This window comes from Cydia amplana, chromosome 2 (assembly GCF_948474715.1).
Source record: "Cydia amplana chromosome 2, ilCydAmpl1.1, whole genome shotgun sequence".
Classification (NCBI taxonomy): domain Eukaryota; kingdom Metazoa; phylum Arthropoda; class Insecta; order Lepidoptera; family Tortricidae; genus Cydia; species Cydia amplana.
In genome coordinates this window covers 15,524,265-15,549,516 of record NC_086070.1, presented here as the reverse complement: position 1 = coordinate 15,549,516, position 25,252 = coordinate 15,524,265, and the positions used below count along the sequence as shown (strand labels likewise).

The window sequence follows — 25,252 nt, the reverse complement described above, 5'->3', positions numbered from 1 at the left end:
TTTGTTGTTATAGGCGTTATAGCGGCAACAGAAATACATCATTTGTGAAAATTTCAACTGTCTAGCTATCACGGTTCGTGAGATACAGCCTGGTGACGGACGGACGGACGGACGGACGGACGGGCGGACGGACGGACGGACGGACAGCGGAGTCTTAGTAATAGGGTCCTGTTTTTACCCTTTGGGTACGGGACCCTAAAAAAGATCAAAATGGTGTAATAATATTTTGTATGATGTTCATAACCAGAGAGGAAAATGGGCCTACATTTGTATGGAAAAGCCGATCTCGCGCCGCCGTCTTCCCCTTTCGTCTTGTGTGCCCTCGCACAATAAGTTTTTGTTTTGTGCAAGGAGTAAAAAACTCCTATCGTATTGCCACCTTTTGTTGTCAGAAATGTGCTGAATGCAGCTAGAGGCTATAGATATAAAGTCTGCGATCTAGCGCGGGGGTGTGAGGGGCAAGCGAGGCAGTCTTATAATTCATCGGAGCTAGTGAGCAAGGGCCCGATTCGGATTTAGAACTAGATATCTGTTAGATATTTATTAGACATCACCAAGATACGAGACAACATTTTTAAGATCTAGCCTGTCAAACTTGACATTTCCGCGATTCTGGAGATACTCTTGAACGATTTCCACAATGTCTATAACGTCTCGTTATGTATTTTTAAACCTCAATACGATTTCGAAATGATCTTAATACGATAATTTAACGTAAAACAAACATTGGTTGCCCGAATTGAGCTGCAAAATATATCTAGTTGAAATCTAAACTACCAGGTATCTAGTACATATCGTTATGTACATATCGTATCGTTCTCTTCTCTAGAACGGATCTTGTTTTCCGAATACCGCTGCAAGACTGTATCTATATTAGGTTACGTTACGTAACGTTTATTTAGGCATAGTACGATTTATCGACCACATACCACGTGCCAATAAAATTTTAACTTTATAGCATGCCGATTTAAGGTTCTAATTAGATTGCACTTTCGGGAAATGTGACTTGTCCTTTAATTAATCATCAAAGCTGGATTAATTTAATAACATATTATGTATTTGGATTTTTTGGGAAAACCTAGCAGATTGGTGCGGCCTGAAAAAGGGTTCATTAACGATTAAATAGGCAGAGCTGCTGAGCAGGGGTTTTAGATCTTTAAAATTAAACATTAATACTAATGTTTAGTTTGAATGGCACTTATCTAAAATAAAAGGCGATTTTATATAAAAATATAAACCTTTATTTAATGAAAATATGTAGGTACAAAACTCTGACCTTAAAACTACAATTAATAGTACATACACAGGTGACATTAACAAAATCATTTTGAATACGATCCTTGAATGCCATCAGCCCACTTAACGTCTACTAAGTAACGCTATTGAAAAATCTTACCATACAATTCTTGAAGAGAAGCGTAATAGCGAAATGCGAGTAATTTTTCACTCAAAAGCAATTCGACGTAACGCAATGCATTCAAATTATACCAGATTTCAGAAGTAGATAGAAACGATTTAGACGTTAGGTAGAAAGTTCTAGCTCGATTTATCTAAATTCTAAATAATTTACATAGTATTCGAAATAACGATCCTGTTAAGACATAAGGTATTATACTTACTCTACATAAACACAAACAACGTGTGTTGTTTATGTACAATCGATAGCAATGAAAATGGGTCATTTTCATGGAAATGTCTATTGAAAGTGACCCGTATTTACTGCTCTTGATTATTACGAATACTAGTACCTAAGTATAATCATATTCCAATAATTTTTAATTGCCGTAACTTAAAATACATTCGACAAGTCATAGCTGTCATACTTATAATTTTCTTTAAGATATCGATATTTATACTTACTAAGAGATATATTAACGTCACTATTTACAACTATCTAAAATCACAGGATAGACGAGTATATGCCTTAACAATACATTGAGCAAATCTAAATAGATCTTATACACGTTTCCGTTACATAAAACAACATTAAAGTAATACAAAATGTTTTTCATAAGTATAAGAGTATATCTTCTATAGAGATGGTAGTAATAAACTGAATGAGAGACATAACCTATTACTTTTCATGAAAAGAGATAGGTACTAATTGCTAAAGTCTTGGCAAGCTTACTAAGGAGCCACAAATGTTTGAGCGAAGACATTTAAACATAAGCATCTATTACGTAAAAATAAATACGATTTACTTATATGTTCACGTAAATAATAAAACGCCTGGAAATAAATCGGTGATGTTTTTAAATCCTCTCTTTGTATCGTCGCATTATTGGCCTAAATATAAGGTAAATGTCAAACTTGAGCTACAAACGACGAGAAGGGAAAGGCCATTTCATGAAAGTACACATTTTATAAATCATGTCTATCAGTAAAATAACGTTTAAAAATATGTTCATTTTGTAAAGTTTCTCGTGATGTATTTAGAATATTCTAAACTTACTTTTATTTCACTTAGATAAACTCTTAAAAACTTAATTTCACCCAGTAAAATCTACTCAGACTTAAATATGCGTGGACACAGTGGAGACGGACACAGTGGACTGTCCGGGCTTCACCTGGCCGTTGCCGTTGGCTTCTTGCTCCTTCCTGGGTCTCCTCTTGGGGCCCAGAAGGAACTTCTGCAAGGCGCAGGCGGGCGCCTCCACGAACAGGTACAGGGGAAGGGACCAGAGGTACGTGGTGGTCACGATGCCGGCGTATAACATGATCTGATGACGTCACACGATCGTTACATTATGAAAGCTAAAGATTGCAACTTTGCTGAAGTTAAAATAAGTGCCTATTGTTCGTGATGTGGCGAGTAACAATTAATAGTAATCAGGATTTGGTTGAAAGTAGGCTTTAATTTTGATTAGCAACGAGATATTATTATACCGCAATGAAAACGGCATTCGAAAGTACCGTCAGCATAAGAGTAATTAAAACTATCCATGACGTTTTTATTATTGAAATATGTATATTCATTAGTCGGTCAAAGATATCTATACAGTCATAATTATTTCAAGCGCCGATACTTATAGTCGGGCTATTTTATTTGCATTTATGTAAGTCATATTTACTCACAATCATAAGCTCTTCGATCGAAATAGGAGAAAAAAGGGTTCCAGGAATACGTTGGTGGTTCGAGCAATTGATTTTCCGTGGTCTTTTTTTTAACAAAACGTATCTCTGGAAAACTATTTTCATTTATTTGCATACTCTACCACGGTAATGTAATTTCATGTAATTGTTCATTATCTGTGCTAAATCCCATTCTAATCGCGGTTTAATAATTGATACTCATAATGGCCTGTTAATGGTAGTGGTTGGTAACCGAGAGCATCTCATATCACTGAGGTATGATTTTATTTGTAATACTAAATTTTGGAAAGTTATGTCCACTAATATTAATAAGTTTTGAGTAAACCATTATCAAGAACAGATGATAATGGCCGGTGGGATACTTACGGCAGTATAGTCGGTGGCGTAGAAGGAGCGTCTCATCTGACCGCCGTAGGTCCGCAGCACGGTGGCGTGCAGCAACATCGCGCAGTAGGACATGCGGCCGAGCGGCTGCAGCGGACCCCATTCCACGGCACCGACGTACAGCTCTGTAAACAACGGTCCATGTCAAGACAAGCGCATTTTGAAATTTTTGAAGTCCTAAAGGCACCCACGGGAAAAAGATCCATAAAAATCCATAAATACTCGGTAGTTACTGTTAGGTACTAGTTACACTTGTAATGATGCACCACGTAAGAGAGAAAAAGTTGAAATCCAACCTCGCGGTCGTGCAGGGCCATGGCCATGAGCACGGCATGCCAACATTAAAGAATAGAATCAACACAATACTCACTGTTACACCTGTAGAAGCAACCGATGACGAAAATACACAGGGCAAATGCGAAGAAGTTCTGGTTTAACGCGTTGAAGACAGCGGCCTCGAAGGCGGAGGCCTCGCGGTGGTGCAGGTCCCAGCCCATTAGCACGGCGCCGCACGCCACCGGGATCGACACCAGCATCATTAGGCGCAGGAGCTGTAATCATTCAAAGTTGGTAAGTTTTATCATTTACCTATTTTAATGTAACCGCTAAGCAATGATTTATAACTCAAGATAGGTTATAGGCATTCCAAAATTGAAGCGCTTAACTTGTGACAAATTGGACAAGTTGCCTTTAGACGCGGCTGGACAAGCGAGAAATGTGCACGTGCTAACGAGCTCCCGCTCACCGAAAGAGAAAGAGACGACCTTATGTTTAACAACGAGTGTAACAAATATGGATGGAATGAGAAAATTAATCAAAAATAACAGGTTTCTTCGTAGACACAGAAATAAATATGGAAGTATTTTTTGTGCTCTTCAAGTATGAGTATAACCTATCTATGGTTATATAATATCATTGCCGCTAATCTTAGCGGCAATGATATTATTAAACAACGAGGGATGGCAACTGGCGACCTTAGGTAATTGGCAACAACGCGACACCACTTACATACAATGCTTACAAAGAAAGTACGGTTCTAACTTAGTTAAGTACTTAGTACTAGGTATCATTATGACGGGATTATTTTTGTGAAAAGATTTTTCTTATATTTTCACTTGTAGGTTTGCGGTCATATTTTTCTTTTAAGCAATATTTTGTGCTTATGGCTTAATATAAATATGGCGAACTATTAAAAAAAAGATGTGGCGAAAGATATTCTGAGTAAGATTATGTCATGGCAGGTACAGAAACCTCTAAATCACACGTACATATCTATCTGGTGCATAGATAGTATGTCTCAAATATCGAGTAGGCTATAATAATAAACTTTGAAACCTATTATTCTAAAAAAAATATTTATTCAAGTTCAGTGTTCTTTTTATTCCTGGAAAATGGAAAACAGAACGGTCTAATCCTTCTGTCCAAGCGCTTCTCTTATATTAAAGTCTGAAATCCCGAATCTCGAACAGGAATCTTGAGTATCTCGAAATGAGATCGTCAGGACAATAGGACGACTTGAAATTGCAAATTGGTACAGTTTCTTTAATAAGACGGGGGCCGGGGCGATTAGAATTAAGCGCAAAATGTTAACTGCCTAGAGTTTGAGAAATTGGGGCGTTTCGATTCACTTATAGTTAGTTATAAGTGCAGCTCGTGATTCAATAGGTACTTAAATTAATCTCTATTCATAAAACTGTACAAGCTTTATTTCGTTAATATATGTTTTATCCCTTTCTCACAAATACAATACAAATGATTAATAGCTAATAGAGGCTTGTAGCGCGTTTATGAATAAACACTTAGCTATATAATTATCAGGGATCATTAATTTTCCAGCAATTTTGGTGCAGCATTGTTGGTTAAAAGCATCTGTATGCCCTACTCTAGGTGGAATAGATAATTAGGGTTAATAACAGTAATATAAACCTTAACCAATCCTCTCCCTATAAAAATATTGAAGAAAATCCTTTATTTTTACTATGCTGCACCAAAATTTCTGGAAAATTAACGATCACTGATAATTATAAACTTGTTTTAGGTATATTAAAATCCAGCAAAACAAAACAGACGCGACACTGATCTCCTTATTTATATTTGATTAAAACGGATAAGCTGATATTTCTTAGCCGTTCAGTTTTAGCAGGATGTGGAAATAGGATAGGAATCGATAGAAAAACGAAAAGCAGGATTATCCAACCTGACAAAACATTTTAGATTTAAATTGATACCAAGTTCAGAATATAAAATGTTTTACCTGACTTATCTACTCTACGTTTAATAAATTGATTATATTGCTTCGCTATGGAGTAGATAAGTAGGTACGGATAACTTGGGCGTATGGTTGTCATAACTGGAGTTTCTATGCTAATAACTGATTATGAAAACTTGGCTTGCTTCAAAATTTACTGCTTGTCTTTGTTACCATATTATAAGTTCATAAGTTAGGGTATGTAGTGTTTGATACTAGTAGTACCTACACTCAGATCATAGAAGTAAGGAGATTTATAACGAAGCATAATTTCAACGAGACTCGGTGTCTCCAACTGTGCCCCACCACATCACTGAGGGCGTGGCCAGACAACCAACTCACGCGCTGTGATTGGCCGAACCACGTGGGGTAAAGGACAAGAGCGGCGACGCTAGAGAGTAGGACAAGTCGATAAATTTACAACAGCTATCGATATTTTGTATTATGTTCTAAACGTGACTTTATTGTTTTGGCATTAAAATGTTTTAAGTAAGTAATAATTGCCATTGACTTAATTTATATACCTACCTTTAAACATTTGACCTTATTTGCGAGCTAAGATTTTTAAGGTACGATTAAGGTAAGTACCTATATTATTCAATCCATAAAGTTCTGTCACAAAGGTTTCTACTGATAGAATGTAATACAAAGCTTTTAATAAAAAAATAGCAATGATTCGAAAGCTTGTTATATGTTTATCAAAACGTACCTAACATAATTGGTATAAAATTTAGTAACGATTTTATTTACTGTTTGTTTAATATTGTTTACTTTGGGATTGTCGTTAGACGCGAGTAGGATTTTCACGACGGATCCGATATGTATGAGAAGATCCGCGGATCGGGATCCAGATCCGGATAATTTCATACTTACATTTCGGATCCGGATTGCAAACCCTACTTATAGGTATAAACTACAATGTAATAAATAATATTTAAAACAGTTTTTTTCTTTGACGTACCTACCTACTGAATTTTTATTAACAATTAATAGGTATACTACTACAAAATAATAGTAAAATTTTAATTGAAAAATAATTACTTCCATACACACTATATCCAGATATTTTTATCGATAACGCTTAAACCTCAATTATGCACGAGCGCCACTCTAGTTCCTTGCGGAAAGAAGGGAACCGGCTAGCGGCCGTACCAAGAAACAATAATGCCGTTGTGGATATCGTTAGCGGCTTAATGCATTGCGCCGTTGCCTAGCACACTACAAATAGTTTTCCATGCTAAGCCGTCAATGTAGAATGCATATTCAAATTGACACGCGTTTGTTTGGCAAAATGGTCCGACTGAGTAAAATCATACGTCACTGGATTTATTTGTTAAAATGTGTTGTTTTATTGACTAATACGTAAAAAAATGTACTCACATGTGGTATGTAACTCCATGATCCCTATAGTTTTTGCTAGCACTCCTATTTCTACACGAAACAACGCTACAAACCGGCATTTTACGTAAATTGACGAGCACATTTTTCTACGACAGCTAAATTGCGACTGTCTTACCGGTCTTACGGCGGAAAGAAAAATGGTCCGCCTGACCATGTTGCGGCGACACGCGCCACGCCTCCGTCAGATATCTAGTACCTTCTATGATCTGAGTACCTACATGTATAGTGTAAGGGCGCGAGTACACGGTGCTGCCTCCGCGCCCACAACGCACCATGTACACGAGCCCGTGCGGCGGCGGAGCGGTATCGGCGCGGAGACGGCACCGTGTACACACGCCCTAACAAAACTCAGAAAGAAGGCCCCCTCCAGTAATCGACACCAGTTAACCCTCGGGTAAAGCTGCTAAATAAATTTTGAGAGTGCTATTAACGGAGGTCTATTAGGACTTAAAATATCATCTTGATTTGCAAAAAAAATGGCGGCGGTTTCTTGAATTTTGACTTTTTTCTATGGCATAGTATTTTTTTTTATAATTTCGTAGTTGATCTCATAAGTAATTCCGTACACTGATTAGCATGTTGTTATATCTGTGCAGATAAAACTAGGTACTGAAATATTGTACGAGTGTGTTGTAGATAGATACACAGAATCTCAATAACATAACATATTACTCATATTAGTATAGAATTTATCAGGTTCGAAACTAAAATAATTGGCACACTGTTAGATTACAAAATACTTATCGACCATTAATTCCTATCGTTCTAATCCAGTAATTTTCAAATGATCATACCTAATAGCACGAAATTTGCATTGCCTATCTGATATGCAATGCGTATAAATGTATCCGTTCAATTAATCGAGGATTTAATTCAAATACATAATTTTCACATTAAGCATTGCATTAATGATTTTAAGGGAATAATGGATTATGATCGTGTAACTATTTAGTGCCCGAATGGGTTATATTTGGCTTACATTAGCTAAAATGTGTAAAATAAGGTGCTACATTTCTCTTAAATAAGGGCCCGTAGGTTCGTGTTCTTCTCTCACTCTCACTGAGCGTAAACGTGAGCGAGATATATGTGCGTGCTTGGAACCGTGGATATCATGTCGCAATTTTATTTTGGATCGAACTCATCGATTACTTAAAATTTTATTTGTTAAAGTTTGCAAACAGCCATTTCGCTAACGCTTACGCTCAGTGAGAGAATAACTTGAACCCACGGGGGTTAAACATAAATGGGCTAGCTAATCTACGTGGCTGGCTGAGCTACCGAAGTTTCATAGCACGACTTGCCGATTGTTAAGTAACTAATACCTACGTCTGGAAAGGCAGCAGAGAATATGGCTCTTACCGATCTGGGTATAAGACTCAAAATGTTTTGCTTACCATAGATTCCCTGAGATTCCACTTCTCAGTCTGCGCGCGGTGGTAGAAGTAGGCAGTGATGACTCCGAGGTGGTAGCCGGCCCAGTTTCCTTGGGCCGAGACGTACGCGTGGTAGAACGTGTCGTTGTACCCGAATATGTCTCTTATTGATCTAAAAATAAAGTTTAACATCAATTTAAAAATTAAAGTCAGGTTTTTGAAGACAATATTGTACATATTTTTTTAATAGGCAGAAAAAGAGCAACAATACAAACAGACATAACGATGGTATCAGCAGCACGACTTCAATACAAGGTCCCCAGAAACGTTTAATACTCACTCAGGGAATAAGCTGACTCTGATAGGCATCAGCTTCATGAAGTAGCTTTGCAGGAAGGGGATGAGCAGCGATACGACCATGACGACGGACAGCACGGGCACGCCGGAGCGCGGCCAGCGCCAGATTATTAGCATGACCACTAGCGTTACAAGGAAGAGCTGCGTGTCAGTACCCAGGTACCTGAAATGACGTAGTGTTTAGAAAAACCAGAGGAACGATTTTTTTTATTGTTTGAGCCTTTTAAAGAATGAGGGCTGTTTTGGGTGCCTAGACGCTCCCTAGGCTTCGTTATGTTAGGTCGTGGCTGCTAACAGTTGTAGGAGCACATAGTTGTAGTTACGCAGCGTTGGGTAGCAACCAGAAATTAAGTTCTTCAGATAGTCTCGCCGCATAACATTTGTCAGACGCGGGCCCCTCGAGAATACACTGGCTGCTTTGAGTTTAGTGAAAGATGTGACTAGCAGTTATTTCACCATGCGGCCACTGCACCCTATTCTGATAGCTATGTTAGCAATTATGGTAAGAGTACCATGAAAGAGATCAGAGGATCTGATGGATTACTTCATTTAGCATTATCCTTGAAATTTCTAAGCAAAGTTCTTTACAGAAGACGTAATACATATATCAATTTGCTACTCACCACGCTTGCGGCAGGCACAGATGCTCGAAGGGGAACAGATTGGGGCTCAGGATGACGAGCTGCCACCAGTTGGAGCGGCACATGTCTCGCTCGCGCTTGACCACGGCGTCCCACATGGGGCCAGACCCCAGATGGGGAACCCAGGTCATTGCCAAACCCATCACTACTAGCACAGCCGGCATTAGTCTGAAAACGGGTCAATTAAGTCTAGTAATTATTTTTGAAAATACTTAAGCACTTATGCAGTTTATGTATATGTGGCGTTTAATGAACGTCCTAGGCGTCTAATTACCTGGCTAATTTAACCAAATGGCTGCGACATACTTATATAATATTATGTATATTAGCAAATAATAACGCAATAGGTATTACTGAATCGCGATTAGAAAGGGATTGAGATAGCTGTCAATCCATATTGATTTTGACGTAAGTGTATGGAAATCTGTTATTTCTAATCCCTTTCTGATCGCGGCATGATAATATCGAATAATGTAATCAAGTCTAATCTGACTTGATTCAATAAATAATTAAGGCGAAAATGGACTTGGAGGACGTCACGTGACTGCTTCTCCAGATAAAAGTAGTCCTCATTTTTCTCTCCGGATACCAATATTATAGAAACATAAAAAAAAAATCATAAGCCATATAGCGTAAAATTTTGTTGGATGAGCCGAAGCTTTTCCTTCGAGACCTATAAAATAAATTGCTCAATTGCTTCAAAATGAGGAAGTCGTTGGGAATCGATTATTAGAAATATTACGCTACAGACGCCTTTACCTGATAAATATCGTTTATTTTTGTAATTAGAAGGTGCTCTAGGGGTAATGGTGTCAGTTGGGAATGCTGATGAAGACCCTGATTCGAATACAGCCTCGGTCACGGTAGGCCTTGGTATCTATAGTTTATTATAAACTAGCGACCCGCTCCGACTTCGCACGGGTTAACAAATTATACATAAACCTTCCTCTTGAATCACTCTATCTATTAAAAACCGCATCAAAATCCGTTGCGTAGTTTTAAAGATCTAAGCATACATAGGGTCAGCGGGAGGCGACTTTGGTTTATACTATGTAGTGAAGTTACCTGAACCATCTGTTGACGAGAGCCATAGGGATAGTCTTAAGCGAAAAGGGGTGCGTCTCCGCGTAGACCAGCATCTTGTAGGCCATCAGGAACCCGCCCATCACGAAGAAGATCTGCACGATCACCCGCGCGTTGAACAGCAGGGCTTTGAAGAAGTCGCTGTATGACTGCAAAGAACAAACACAATCATAAAATACTTACTTACTTGATACTTACTCGTACACTACGTCAAATTCTATGTATATAAGTATGTATTTATCTATGTAAGTATGTATATCGTCGCATAGCTATGGCTATAGTAAAAGCTTTGCTTAGTTTGGGGCTAGGTTGATCTGTGTAAGATGTCCCCTAATATTTATTTATTAAATATGGCGTCGAAACATGCCGGTATTCCCGGTACATAAACCAAAATAATACAGTAGTAGGTAGGTAAAAAAAAACCTGGTCTTCAACAGAAGGACATGATGTCACGATCCTCAGTATTGAGGGACCGACTGAAGAAGAAGAAGGTAAAGAAAATAGCTCTACCTACGTAAAATACGACATAAGTACTACATACTTACCAAACGACATACTTAGGCGGAATATTTCCGATTTGGCGAACTTTAGCGTGCAACTAACATTGACATCACGTACTCTGAACGACCCTTTATCAAATTTTCTGGGCCCATTTATTAACCGACTTCAAAATAAGGATGTTATCAATTTGACCGTTTTTTGGATGTTTGTTACCTTAGATTCGAACTCCGTCATTTCTGAATCGATTTGAAAAAAATAATAATAATGTAGGTATATAATTCCAAATTGATCTTATTTTTGTCAAATTCCAGGTCCTATGATGCGATCCATGAGGAATTAATAGAAATCCTCAAATGTTATAGGCATAGATATAGCAATTTTTGTATTTACATCAACAAATCAAGCATTTGCATTTAAAAAAAGCCATCTGATGAAATGGAACTGCTGATGAAGACCAGAATGGAATTCTACAACGACGCGAATTCCACGTTAATCGCCATATGTGTCTTCTTCGTTAAGTTTGATAAGCAAGTAAGGTTTTTAAAGAACATTTTTGTCAACGTCCAGCTCTAATCATAGGTTCTACGAGGAACTGCCCTCAATTTTGACACACCAGTTTGGACACTGTCAGTGACTCATGGCATAGAGAAATATAGTAAGACAAGAGTGCTCACTCCATACCTACATCAGTTTTGGTACCAAAAAGACTATTAATTTTAGTGTCTACATCTAGCATGCTCAACAACATACGACTTTCCGGTCGGTGCTACATCTATTGTCAAGTAGCAGTACTGATAGTTCCGCTACTCGATGATAGATGTAGATTGTCTTTTTGGTATCAAAACTGATGTATGAAGTGAGCAATCTATGTATTTTTTTCTCTATGCTCATGGTACGGGTACTTGTAATTACATTACCAACTAAACCAATTACGTTAATAATGATATTAAGTATAGGTATATCTCGTCTTGGCGATAGAGATATAAATATATAAAAGTCTAGCTACGTTTATGCCATATTAAGTCTATTTCAGGATAAATGTTTCGATCTGCTGGAAAAAGGTTACGGTTTCTGAAAGAGGCTTCTGGGAAAATTCAGCGACTAACCAAATTGGAAGTTACGAGTATGAATGGCTTCTCTGCCTTTTGTAGTATTCCCGTTGTCTTGGCGGCCCACGCGACATGAAATCATACAAGTAACACCACAACATAGGTATATGATAGACGTTACTACTTATGATGGTTATGCTAATATGTTGTAGACTTTCGTTTACAACATATAGTTCCTGGGCCCCGTATCGTAAATCAATCTACATATTTTATACTTATCTCATTAAAAATGTTATGTAGGTACCTACACGTTGTCCGACTCACAATTCTTATGTTTAAATATATTTAAATATGCATTTATCAGAGCGTTCCTGTACCTACCTAATAAGACCTAATAACATCCGTGTAACCTTGTCTTTATTAACTTCTTGAACTTCTTCTGAATATAATATGATTGCTTCCAAAAGATAATTATTATTTGTAATATGTAATATGTATTTAAATATTATTGTGTACGTACGGTAATAAACTTCCACAGGCATAATTGTTTTAAATTGTTCGTTAATGCGTGTTCGCCGTGAGGAAATGTGCAACCGCCGCGCCTCGGGTTGCCGGCCGATAGGTATTTGTTCCATGCGCCGAGTGGCGCCGACTTCACCTGTACGGTTACCATCAGTTTGTCACTGACATAAACGCCGTCGAGAACGTAATTTACTTTCTATACATCCCGTTTGCACTAATATGCGAGTGCGAGCGAGATGTATAGAAAGTAAATTACGTTCTCGACGGCGTTTATGTCAGTGACAAACTGATGGTAACCGTACTGGTTTACCTACATACCCCGAACGGCAGACGTCTACGGAAACACTGTTCAAAATAATTTCATATATTTTTTTAAATTGTTTTAGAATGTTCAACTCAAACTCTTAGTTAGGTCATCTTAATAGGTACTTGGCTTAGTAACTGGACTTTGAAATATCCCCCCCCCCTCTGTACCCCACCATACGGGTTCCCTAAAACCTTTTTCGTGCGGAACTTTTAAGAGAAGCGTTACTAACCGACGCAATTTGTCAACCTCAGTTTTCGGTTTTGTTTAGGCAGATGGTTAGAAATATTTCTTTTTCACTTAACTCAGTCGTGAGAATGACCTTCGCAGTCACGTGTTGCACAACATAGTCATATTTGGTCAATGTACAAGTTTGACAACTTACTCTATCGACAGATGGTTATTGTTTGCTATTGACTTTAAAACCTGATGTGGTGTTGGAAGATGCTTTTAGAGGGTTCCTTTGACGATCAATCAATAGTATATAGGACATAATTATATGGCTGTAATATATATCTATTAGTAAACTTATTATTTTTTGTGCTAATAATATTACTTACTTATTTAAATCAGTATTTCTCATCAAAGGGGCCCATAGGGGGGGGGGGGGGGGGACGGGACGATATCGGCCTGTCAGTTGTTCGGAGCTGTCAACTTTTTGTTCTAACTGACAGGCCGATATCGTCCGGCGGACTGGTAATCAGTGGACCCTTAAAACTGATCGATTTACCAATACCTACACGATTGAAAATAAATATGTATAGGTTACGTATAAGTTTTTTTTTTATAAAATGACGGAGCTATAACACCCTGTAGCAGAATCTGGGTTGCATCTTTATTGCAAAGTATTTTGTTGCCGAAACCACGAGATAAACTATAATTATTCGCAAAAAGTTGTAAATCCTAGATTATGTAGGTAATTATTTCCAATGTAGAGGTCGTCTGCGGTTGTGAGATTGATATTGCAAAATATTATGTCGAAACCCTTATTTTTATTTTTAAATTTTATTTACTATTCTCGGAGAAAAACTGGCTAAAGTTGACGTCAACATCTTCTAGCTGCGCGAGTTTTTAGAATTAAGTACCCTTTCTTGGTCTTCTTTATCAACTTGAACTTTTTGCACATCCCTGTCAGTCGGGATTAAGTCCCGATAAACTAAATAATAATGTGTGAAAATCGTGAATGTTTAAGTACATCATAAATTTTAGATGATTTTAACATCGATTATATGAGTCTGAAATGCGTGATAATTTTCCAATAACCCTTAAATTTAATTGTTATGTATCAACAGACATATGATGTATGTACAGAATGGTCTGCACCTAAGAACCCTAAATTAACAGAGTCATCGGCCGCGCATTCCGGTCAAGGACGCCATTATTCTCAATAACGGGCTCCACTTGTTTCGACATCACGATTTTGTGTGCATGATTCGGTTTGGTAGTTTATATATCCATAAAGCTAAAGACCACAAGGTGACCGAGAGCGTGAACTTTAAAACAATACCTACCATGCATATACCGACACAGGAGCAGCCGATGCAACGGAGCCACGCCGTTTTATCGACTAAATAACTAGTGTTTCGTTTTACTAACAATTATGGATCGTATGGATTTGAAATAAATAAATAATTGAAATTGAATTGAAATTTAAGTTTATAAAATACATAATGTATGTTAGTCTGTAAGGTATTTGTAATATGGGCCTTGTTGCCTGAATTAAATTTCTAAATTAATAAATATACTTGTTAATTCATATGGAAAAAGAAGAAAGTAACTAGACGCAGAAATTAAAGTAGTTAAAAATCTCAAGCTATTGTTGTTTGACCTATTTTAATGGAGTTAGTGTTCTAAGTAGCGAAGGTTGTCTACCTTGTTTTATATTGGATGGTGCCAAATGGTTATGAAACCTACTTAATTAAAAACAATTATACAACGAAGATAAATAATAAAGGTCTACTCTCGTACATATGTTACATTAAATAAGTAATAAAATAATTGTGTCAAAGTCAATGCAGTCGAAAAGTTAAAAGGCCATCTAAACTAGACTATCAAGGGACGAATTGTTTTCCTCGTGGAACGTTTTAGTTACTTTTAACAGAAAATATTGCTTGTTTTATCGTTTGTTAGTCATATTTAAAAATGGCTTATTATTAACCGGGCAACTAAAATATTAAACAGGAACTTTCATTGGGCATATAATAATATAATTTGGCTGTGCATTAATATTTTGGCGCCAAAAAAATAATTTATCCTCGAATATAAGCATCATATTATTAAAAAAACTAACAGCAAAATCAAGCCACCTAAAAAAATTATAGGGAACTTAAAGTGATAGGTTGGCATCTAAAATAATAAATTGGCAACTAATATTGTAAAGCGATCATAAAATTTAGCTGTCATCTAGTTGTTCACACCTAAGTAAACTAATCATAACTGAGCATATCGTTTTCAGCTAGGTAGTATTTTAACACGAAAGTAGTTAAATTTAATGCATATTGGTCACTTTTTACACAAAACACCTCAAATTAATTTACCAATACGCAATGGTCAGTATACTTATAGTCGAAATTTGTAATCATGAAACGCCTAATGGCCATTATACCATTAGATCTTTAAATTTCAATAGTTACCACTGTGTTCTGCTAGAGTCAACAGATAGGTGCGACGACGAGCGAAGCGAGGAGGAGCGTGTTACGTTGACCGTGTAATGTAATGACCAAACAAAATATTTTAAAAGAACTTCATTTTTGAATTAATAGATAGCCGTTTTCTTTTTAAAATATGCTTCATAAATGGTCTCCAATATATTAATTCAGTTGCTCAATAAATACTTGGTACCTGCCTAAAAATATTCAAACGCTGTAACGGCTTTAAAATACAACTCATATTGATATATGTATTTTAAGACTCCGTTTTTGTTGCCAAACTATTAATTTTAGAAGCCATTTCTATTTTTTTAAACTACCCAAAATCGATTAATTAGTTGACCGGTTAAATACGTGCCTTTAAAAATTGCCTTATTGAAGTTGTAGAAGCAATAAAAATATGTTAATTACAAAGTTTGGAGTAGCAGGAAGTTCGCGGCGCGGGTACTGTACTGTAGGAGAGCAATTTGTTCAACAGACCATTATCATGCTGCCGCAATATTTTTATAAACAGTACCTTAATGTGATCTATTACATATTTGACGACGGTCCTTTAAATCAGGGGACTCCAAACTATAACTTGCGAGCCCAGCCAGGCGCGGGCGGAGCCCTTTCAATCCACTCAGCAGAAGGACAGCAAGAGTCACTCGAAAGTGAAATAATGTATGGAAATAATTGCGTGACATTTCATTGCATCTGTCATCCCGATCCCGAATTTTTTCTTAAAACGATCGACATTTGTCGATGTAAGATTGTCATCTTGGCTAAGCCCCCTGGTTCGACAGCGGCTAAAACAGCTAAAGCAGGAATTTATTGGCACTCGGGCCAAAACGTTTGGAAATGTTGTTATTTACCTAACCATCTTTTCACACCCTTTTTTGACGGACGATTCAATTAAGATGTATCACGCACGGTCTAAGTAGGTATAATATAAATTTAGAAAGGATAGTTTCCCGAAATCCGGAATTAGGAAACTTCCTGTGAAGCATTGTATATTTAGATATTTGTAATTTAGGTATCTTCCTCCTCCTTTTCACTTCTAAAATAAAATAATTAAAATTACATTTTGGTTAAAAAAAAAGTAAGTAAATAAGCCTAGCGGCTATAATAATTGTAGTTCTAAGCTAAGTTCTAAATCTGGATTTACTAAATAAGAGAAAATCAATAAACTTCTTATAATATTTATATTGTGTTGTTTCTGTAGTTAAACTTCTTGTATACTTTAGTACTAAGTTAATTTAAAGTAACAGCATCTATAAATGTATAATACCTACATTGTATTTAATTTTGTTCAAGACTCTTCGACTTTTACCCTTTGTAGCCTTAACTTAGTTTGTAAATAGGGCATAAGATAAAATTATTTTCTTAGTATAATATTTGTTGTAAGAAGAAGAAGCTTAAGTATTTGTTGTGTGATGTACCTTAATTACATTACAACTTAATAGAGTCGGGAAATAAGAGTTTAGCTGTCGAGTGCCGTATAGAAGGCCGAGCGCAAGCGAGCATGACTACCTATTTTGTTGACTGCAATAAATGATAGATGATGATACTTGTGCAATAAACCAGCCATTACAACCATTACCTACTACCAACCTAAAGTGAAGAATACATTGAGCAATTCGAATGGGACAGTGAGGAAGAATTTGAAACCGTATTTTGCTCCTGTGAGGATCACTAGGACACCAAGCTTATAACGGGGACATTGCGCGGTGTACGGGGACGTATGGCAACCCTTTACTAAGTCAGCAATTTGTTTACGAATAGGTAATATGTTACTCAGTGAATAATATTATGTATTGTGTAATATTATGTACCTACACTAACGTAAATAGTTTATTCATCCTAAACGAAAATTCACTAGGAATGGAGCGGCAGAAAATCGTCAATGATTACGAAAATGAAATAATGTAAATGGCATTTCGTTTCGACCACAGTGTCCACACCGATTAGCGCGTCGGGCCACAACGACAGCGACTAGGCTAAGTGCTTAGTGTGTGGTGGAAATACAAGCGAGGGTAACGCACAGCGTGGGATAAATGTGAACTATCATAGGACGACATCTTTATACTATTCGACAACAAACTGTCAACTGTCTCAAACAGGGATGTTGCGGATGCAGATTTTTTGACATCCGCGGATGCGGATGCGGATGCGGATTTTTAAAGGCTCACATCCGCGGATGCGGATGCGGATGCGGATGTCAAGATTAGGTACTTAGAAAACGTCAAATATTACATTTTTAGTATTTTTTTATTTAAAAAAACCAAACGTTTAGTATATGAGCAAGAATATAGGTGCGTTATATTTAATAAACAGTAACTTCGCCGACTTTTCTGGATCTAGACGATTTCGTTATAGGTAATGACGAAATTACCTAGCACTTACGCCGCCGCTAAGACGTTCCTGTACCGACTTGTTCGACATCCGCATCCGCATAAGCTCCGCATCGATTTTATGCGGATGCGGATGCGGATGCGGATGTTGAAAATAATGCGGATGTTCCGCGGTTGCGGATGCGTATGCGGATGTTCGCAACATCCCTGGTCTCAAACTTGAAAACTAGTTTTAGTTTAGTTTTACTTTAGAATAGTTTTTAGTTTGTATTTAGTTTAATTGTAATTTTAAGTTGTTTTTATTTATTGTTTTTTTTTGTGTCATGTTTGTTATGTTTTTGTTCAATAAATTTAAATTATAAATATTATAATGCTCTTCTGCAATTGGCTATGGTAAGTTCTTAAATTGAGTGTTTAAAAGTTTAAGTGGACAGTATGGCCAATGTCAATAAAATAAGCGTAACTTTTAATACCTATTTACCTACTACACTACACTAGGTATTAAAAGTAGCGAGCGGGGCGCATTGATATGGTTCTACAACTAACAAGATATGTGACGTCATCTATGAAAAGGGACCTTATTGTCGATGGATGGTTACGCCATTATTAGCGATGCTCCGATATAAATATAATGCCGCGCGACGCTGTGCGGCGTAAGCGCCATCGACATGAAGGTCCCTTTTCATAGATAATGCCCCATATTATAACATTTTTAGGGTTCCGTAGCCAAATGGCAAAAAACGGAACCCTTATAGATTCGTCATGTCTGTCTGTCTGTCTGTCTGTCCATCTGTCTGTCCGTCTGTCTGTCCGTCCGTATGTCACAGCCACTTTTCTCCGAAACTATAAGAACTATACTGTTGAAACTTGGTAAGTAGATGTATTCTGTGAACCGCATTAAGATTTTCACACAAAAATAGAAAAAAAACAATAAATTTTTGGGGTTCGAACTGAAACTCAAAATTTTTTTTTTCATCAAACCCATACGTGTGGGGTATCTATGGATAGGTCTTCAAAAATGATATTGAGGTTTCTAATATCATTTTTTTCTAAACTGAATAGTTTGCGCGAGAGACACTTCCAAAGTGGTAAAATGTGTGTCCCCCCCCCCTAACTTCTAAAATAAGAGAATGATAAAACTAAAAAAAATATATGATGTAAACTTCCACCGAAAATTGGTTTGAACGAGATCTAGCAAGTAGTTTTTTTTTAATACGTCATAAATCGCCTAAATACGGAACCCTTCATGGGCGAGTCCGACTCGCACTTGGCCGCTTTTCGTGTCTAACCACTCGCTGCGTGGCCGCAAGGGCAGTATGTCGCTAACCGGTCCAGTGGCCGCGCGAGCGCCCACCGCGCTCTTACGCCATTTTACTTGCCTTTTCCTTCGACTTGCTGCGGCATTGCTCAAAGATTGTACATTGTACCTCATTAACTATATTTTTAAAACAGTCTGTAGACAATGTGTATTTAGATAATTTGGGCCCAAGTGTACATAGTTGCAACTGAACCATGTCACACTGTGAAACGGACGAGTCAAATATTGTATATTTGGATATATGGGATAATAACCTTATGGATAATAATTAATAACCCTCATGTTTTCTAATTATAAATTTAAATTATGCGCTATACCTATTAGGTATACTCATATCCTGGTACATTTTACTAATTAAATAACCTTCTCATAAATATAATATCGGTACGGTACGGGGTTATTGCTCTTAAATAAGTTAAATATGTATAATGAATGCTAATATTAGATGTTCATACAATCAGCCTAACAAATATCCCAATTGTTGTGATTTCGTCTGTCTGTTCCTAATGAAGTAATAACGTTAAGAGGGGGCGAAACTTGCGACGGAAGACTTGGCGATCGCGCACGTTTTTAGCCAAATCCCTCGACTATATCAATAACCATTTTATACAAATATTTTATTGCTATTGTACGCAAGGTAACGGTATAGAACAGAAAATAAATTAAAAATAGGCATGTTTTCGTGATTGGGCGTTTTTTTTGTTGTCCCCTACACTTTTTTTCAAATTTGGGATTTTTTATGTTATTTCTACTCAGAATCACAAGCTCTTTCTATCCTAATATGAGAAAAAAAGGGTCCCAAAATTTCCATACATTTTTCGATCTTTCCATTCCGCGACCGCCATACAAAGTCTATGAAAAATGGTGACGTAATGGAAATAAAAACCTTAGGACACTTTTTAGGGTTCCGTACCCAAAGGGTAAAAACGGGACCCTATTACTAAGACTCCGTTGTCCGTCCGTCCGTCCGTCCGTCCGTCCGTCCGTCCGTCTGTCACCAGGCTGTATCTCACGAACCGTGATAGCTAGACAGTTGAAATTTTCACAGATGATGTATTTCTGTTGCCGCTATAACAACAAATACTAAAAACAGAATAAAATAAAGACTGAAGTGGGGCTCCCATACGACAAACGTGATTTTTGACCGAAGTTAAGCAACGTCGGGCGGGGTCAGTACTTGGATGGGTGACCGTTTTTTTGCTTGTTTTGCTCTATTTTTTGTTGATGGTGCGGAACCCTCCGTGCGCGAGTTCAGAAAGAGCTCGTGATTCTGAGTAGAAATAACATAAAAAATCCCAAATTTGAAAAAAAAGTGTAGGGACAACAAAAAAAACGCCCGATTATTATCTATCAAGCCAACTTTGACTTTTTACGGTTTTGCTTAAAGTTTGCTCTAGCAACTAAAGTCTAATTTTTATGTGTTTTTTTTCTTTTATGAGTAAAAGTTCAATATAAAAACTACAATTTTGCTCTTAAGATGACTTGCTGTGAAAATCGGCAAATACTTACGGCCACAGATTAAATAATGGCACGTATACATTTGGCATTTAACCGACCAGCTATTAAGGTGACGGTAGAGGTGGGTAAATTTTCAGATTCTGTCAATTTACCCCATTTCACACACAAGCGCACTTCACGCACACTACCTCACTTTACTGGGACAGGTCATTGACCCATCAAGTTTTTTTAAGATTGCGTTTTGAGTATAGTGTTAACCACTGACCTCTTTTGAGGAACAGAAACTGTAAAAACGTTCCATTGAAAGAAGAAAGAGAAACAATACATTAAATCTTGCTCTCCTTGTCTGTTCATGTCACACGTGACGTATTTAAATTCTAATTTAATTCATTTGATTGTTAACTATTTTCTGCATATTATGGCTTTGTCGAGATGCGCGTTTTGTAAAGTTAAACCGAATAAACCCAGATGTCATTAAGTCAGATGTAAAATGTTATTTACTACTCTATACGGTTATTCATAAGGCGAAAAATCAATTCAATTAAAAATTTAAATAAATAAAGTTTCGGCAGGGTGGAAATTTAATTAAGGCCGACAAAATAAAATTTAATAATATATGTCGGCTGATGTACCCCTAAGATCTCAGATTTACTTGTACGAGTATCCTATATTCGCTATTTATTTTGCTATTAAATTTATAAAATTAAAATAAATAATTAAATATTATACTGGCATTCCACCGCTATTATTTCAGTGCTGAACTGATTATCTTCGATCGTAGCCTTGATGATGTAGTTGTACTTACACTTACGGCGGTAGAAGCGGCAATGAACCCCGCGCAGCGTAGAACGAGAGGTGCGTTGGGATAAGTGCATATACATATAATTCTTCGTGCGTCTGTCTGTCTGTCCGTCCGTCTGTCACAGTCTATTTTCTCCGAAACTACTGGACCAATTCAGTTGAAATTTGGCACACATATGTAAATTTGGCATACAAATGTAAATTTGTGACCCAAAGATGGACGTGTAACGTAAATAAAATGTATTTTAGAGAATTTGAAATACGGTAACCATTTTTGGGGGGGGGGTAAATGAAAAAATTAAAAAATATGTTTTTTAAACTATATAGTGTTACATATCAAATAAAAGAGCTCATTGTAAGAATCTCAAACATAACTTTTTTTATAATTTTAGGATTAATAGTTCAGCAGTTATTCATGAAAATAGGCAAAAAATGATCATTCTCCGCCCACTTTCTCCGAAACAACTGGATCTAAAATTTTGAAAAAAAATACACAAAGTAGTTCTTTACCTATATATGTCAGGAAAATCTATAAGAAATGTGCAGTCAAGCGTGAGACGGACTTAATATACGGAACCCTTAGAATGCGAGTCCGACTCGCACTTGTTTTTGTTTAGCTCTTATTAGGTTTAAGGAGTTTTATGAGTGAAAAAAGAAGTTTTTTGTTTTATGTGCCCGCGTTATTGCCGATCGATTGTGTTTTAAACGATAATTAGACAAAAAAACTTGTTTTTCACCCAACGAATATAGATCCCCATGACACATCTTCCAAGTCGCCTTTGGATAGGCTTAATTTTAAAAATACTTGAAATAATGTTCTATATCATTCATACTTGCAAAAAAAGACTAAAAATAATTTACGTGACCAATGCTTATTATTAGTAAATGTCTTACAATTTAATATCTGATATATCACACGATACAAAAAAATGGCCGCAAAGTTAAAAGTTTATTTATTTACGTTACTAGTCCATCTTTGGATCACCGACTCTTTGTCATATGTGAAAAATGTGTACCAAATTTCAATTGAATTAGTCTATTAGGGGCAGACACACGAGTGATCTTAAAAGGGATTTTTTTCTTGAATGATTTGTATGTACTTACCCCAACGCACCTCACGTTCCACGCGGCGCAGCGTAATCAGTAAGTACCTAATAATTAGTGTCCGACCGAAACACAAATTTCTGTATATATAAATATTGTTGTCCTACTTGCTCGCCAACTTTTGGTCTTTGTCACATAGTTTAGTTTCATAATACGAAGTACTATTTCGTATGTTTCGGCCAGGCCGAAAGATTCGGCCGTTTTTTGGCCGAAACCGAAACTACGGCCGAAACATGACTTTATGGCCGAAACCGAAACCGAAACCGAATCTTCGGTCGGACACTACGAATAATCACAATGGTCTTAAGTACCACAGACCCTACTGTCGCTTAAGTCCTTTATGACAATCTCTGCCTATTAGAACTTATAAAAAAAAAAAGAAACCGAGTAATTATATCCAACTACCGAACCTGCTTACAAATTTTCTCGAGATATTTGAGAAATGTGATATGCAAAGGAGAACATTCGAACAAACGAAAGTATTTTTGCCCAAGCTGAAACGGAGACCTTCGCCTACGCTCGGTCAGTGAAGGTTTAGGTACAGTCAGCTGCAGGTCACCCCTGCATAGAAGATTGTATGCAGGGGTGGTACCTTTTCTCTGCAGCTGACTGTACACCTATAAAAAATTGTTGTACCTGCTGCAATTTTATACCGGTACCGTACTTTATATTTCAACAGGTATAGTACCTTCAAAACGAAGCGGTATTGATAAATAATAACGGTACCGTACCGCTTATAAATAATAATAATAATTCAGCCTATATACAGGGTGGTCCAAACCTTGACGTCCAAAAATTTTTTTTTAGATTCCTCACGTCGTGGGCTATCAGAATATACCCCATGTATGTTAGCCGATTTTTCGTAGTTATCGAGTTATGATTTTTTTTTACTTTTAACTTTTCATATGAAATTCCGGGGTTCCCATACAGAGTGGCTAAAAAATAACTGCATTTCCGTTGCCAGGGAGGTTTTGGGATTATACTGAGCAACTTTTACAATGGGGCCAACCCCGAAACCGCGAAAAAAAATTACCCTTCCATAGAAAATGGACTAGCCAAAATGTATAAAAAGCCAATTTTTTTTTCGCGATTTCGGGGTTGGTCCCATAATAAAAGTTGCTCAGTATAATCCCAACACCTCCCTGGCAACGGAATGCAGTTATTTTTCAGCCACTCTGTATGGGAACCCCGGAATTTCATAGGAATAAGAATAAGAATAGAATAAGAATAAGAATTGTTTATTGCCACATACATGAACATAAAATAGAGTTAGAATTACTTACATAATAAAATAAAACAGTTGTTATCATATACAAAACAAAAGTGAGAAGATCTTTGTATTAGGCAAAGGGTTCCAGTCTCAGCGTGTGCCGGGCCTAGGTGCCCGGCGCTGGTTTTCAGACCGGTCCCAGACTAAGGACGGTCGGAGAATATTACCTACATAGGAAAAGTTAAAAGCTTAAAAAATCATAACTTGAAAACTACGAAAAATCGGCTAACAAACATATGGGGTACATTATAATAGCCCACGATTTTTGGACGTCACGGTTTGGACCAGGGATGTTGCGAACATCCGCATCCGCATCCGCAATCGCGGAACTTCCGCATTATTTTCAACATCCGCATCCGCATCCGCATCCGCATAAAATCGATGCGGAGCTTATGCGGATGCGGATGTCGAACAAGTCGGTACAGGAACGTCTTTTATTATTATTCTCTTTATTTATTTTTCCTCTTAAGTTAGGTTATTTATAATATGAATATAAAAGTAAAATATAAAAACACTTACAAAACAATAAAAAATACATATAAACACATTATAAAAAACCTAACCTAGAATGCCGCCGGCAGCGGGGCAGGGCCCAAGCCACCGGTGGTCAGGGCCGCAGAGAGAGGAACCGGCGGACTATCCGCGCCGTGTCCAAGATCACCGCCTTCTGCATCTGGCCCTTGATCCAACCACCTAGCGAGAGTCTCTCAAGATGTTGGTCGAGACTCTTCGCTATTAGACCGTTCGCTGAAACAACTATCGGGACAATGATCGTCGAATCAACATCCCACATGGCGGTTATCTCGTGAGCCAAGTCTAGGTACTTACTGGACTTGTCCTTCTCGGCTTTCACGAGATTCTCATCATGGGGGATGGTAATGTCAACGAGCACGGCCCGGCGTTGCGCTCGATCTATTATCACAATATCAGGCTTATTGGCTACAATAGTCCTGTCAGTGATAATAGATCGATCCCAATAGAGCGTGGCACATTATTATTATTATTATTATTGGGGTGGTATCGGGCCTTTGAGTGTCACGTCGACCAAGTATTGATCTATTGTGACGGCCCTTTAAAGTTCATTACTAATGCCCGTTGCATCCAGAAAATTACAGATGCTTTGGGCCGTAACGTTCTGTACCTCATAGGGTTGCAATACATGCCGCCCTAAGTAGGTACTTCTTTTTGACATTAGTGGTCCACAGGAACAGAGAATGTGCATTGCAGTCTCCTCTGACTCCTGGCAGAACCTGCATGTCGCATCTTGTTTCTTGCCAATTTGAAACATGTGCTTGTTCAACTTACAGTGTCCAGTCAGTATTCTAGTCACCGCGCAAGTTTTGTGCCTTTTGAGCCCCAGAAGC

The 25,252-nt window shown here is 37.4% G+C and overlaps 1 protein-coding gene across 1 annotated transcript in view; it reads right to left on the bottom strand.

The window, feature by feature from the left end:
- Window positions 1-2,417: 2,417 nt before the first annotated feature.
- Window positions 2,418-25,252, bottom strand: part of LOC134658139 (O-acyltransferase like protein-like) — a 60,201-nt gene continuing 37,366 nt past the window's right edge. The window contains exons 7-13 of the mRNA XM_063513751.1: window positions 10,563-10,729; window positions 9,480-9,665; window positions 8,840-9,019; window positions 8,521-8,671; window positions 3,848-4,028; window positions 3,460-3,602; window positions 2,418-2,720 (exon numbers count right to left, since the gene is read on the bottom strand). Coding sequence (XP_063369821.1) covers window positions 2,514-2,720; window positions 3,460-3,602; window positions 3,848-4,028; window positions 8,521-8,671; window positions 8,840-9,019; window positions 9,480-9,665; window positions 10,563-10,729 — 1,215 coding nt within the window. The 3' untranslated portion in view covers window positions 2,418-2,513. The remainder of the gene's footprint in view (window positions 2,721-3,459; window positions 3,603-3,847; window positions 4,029-8,520; window positions 8,672-8,839; window positions 9,020-9,479; window positions 9,666-10,562; window positions 10,730-25,252) is intronic.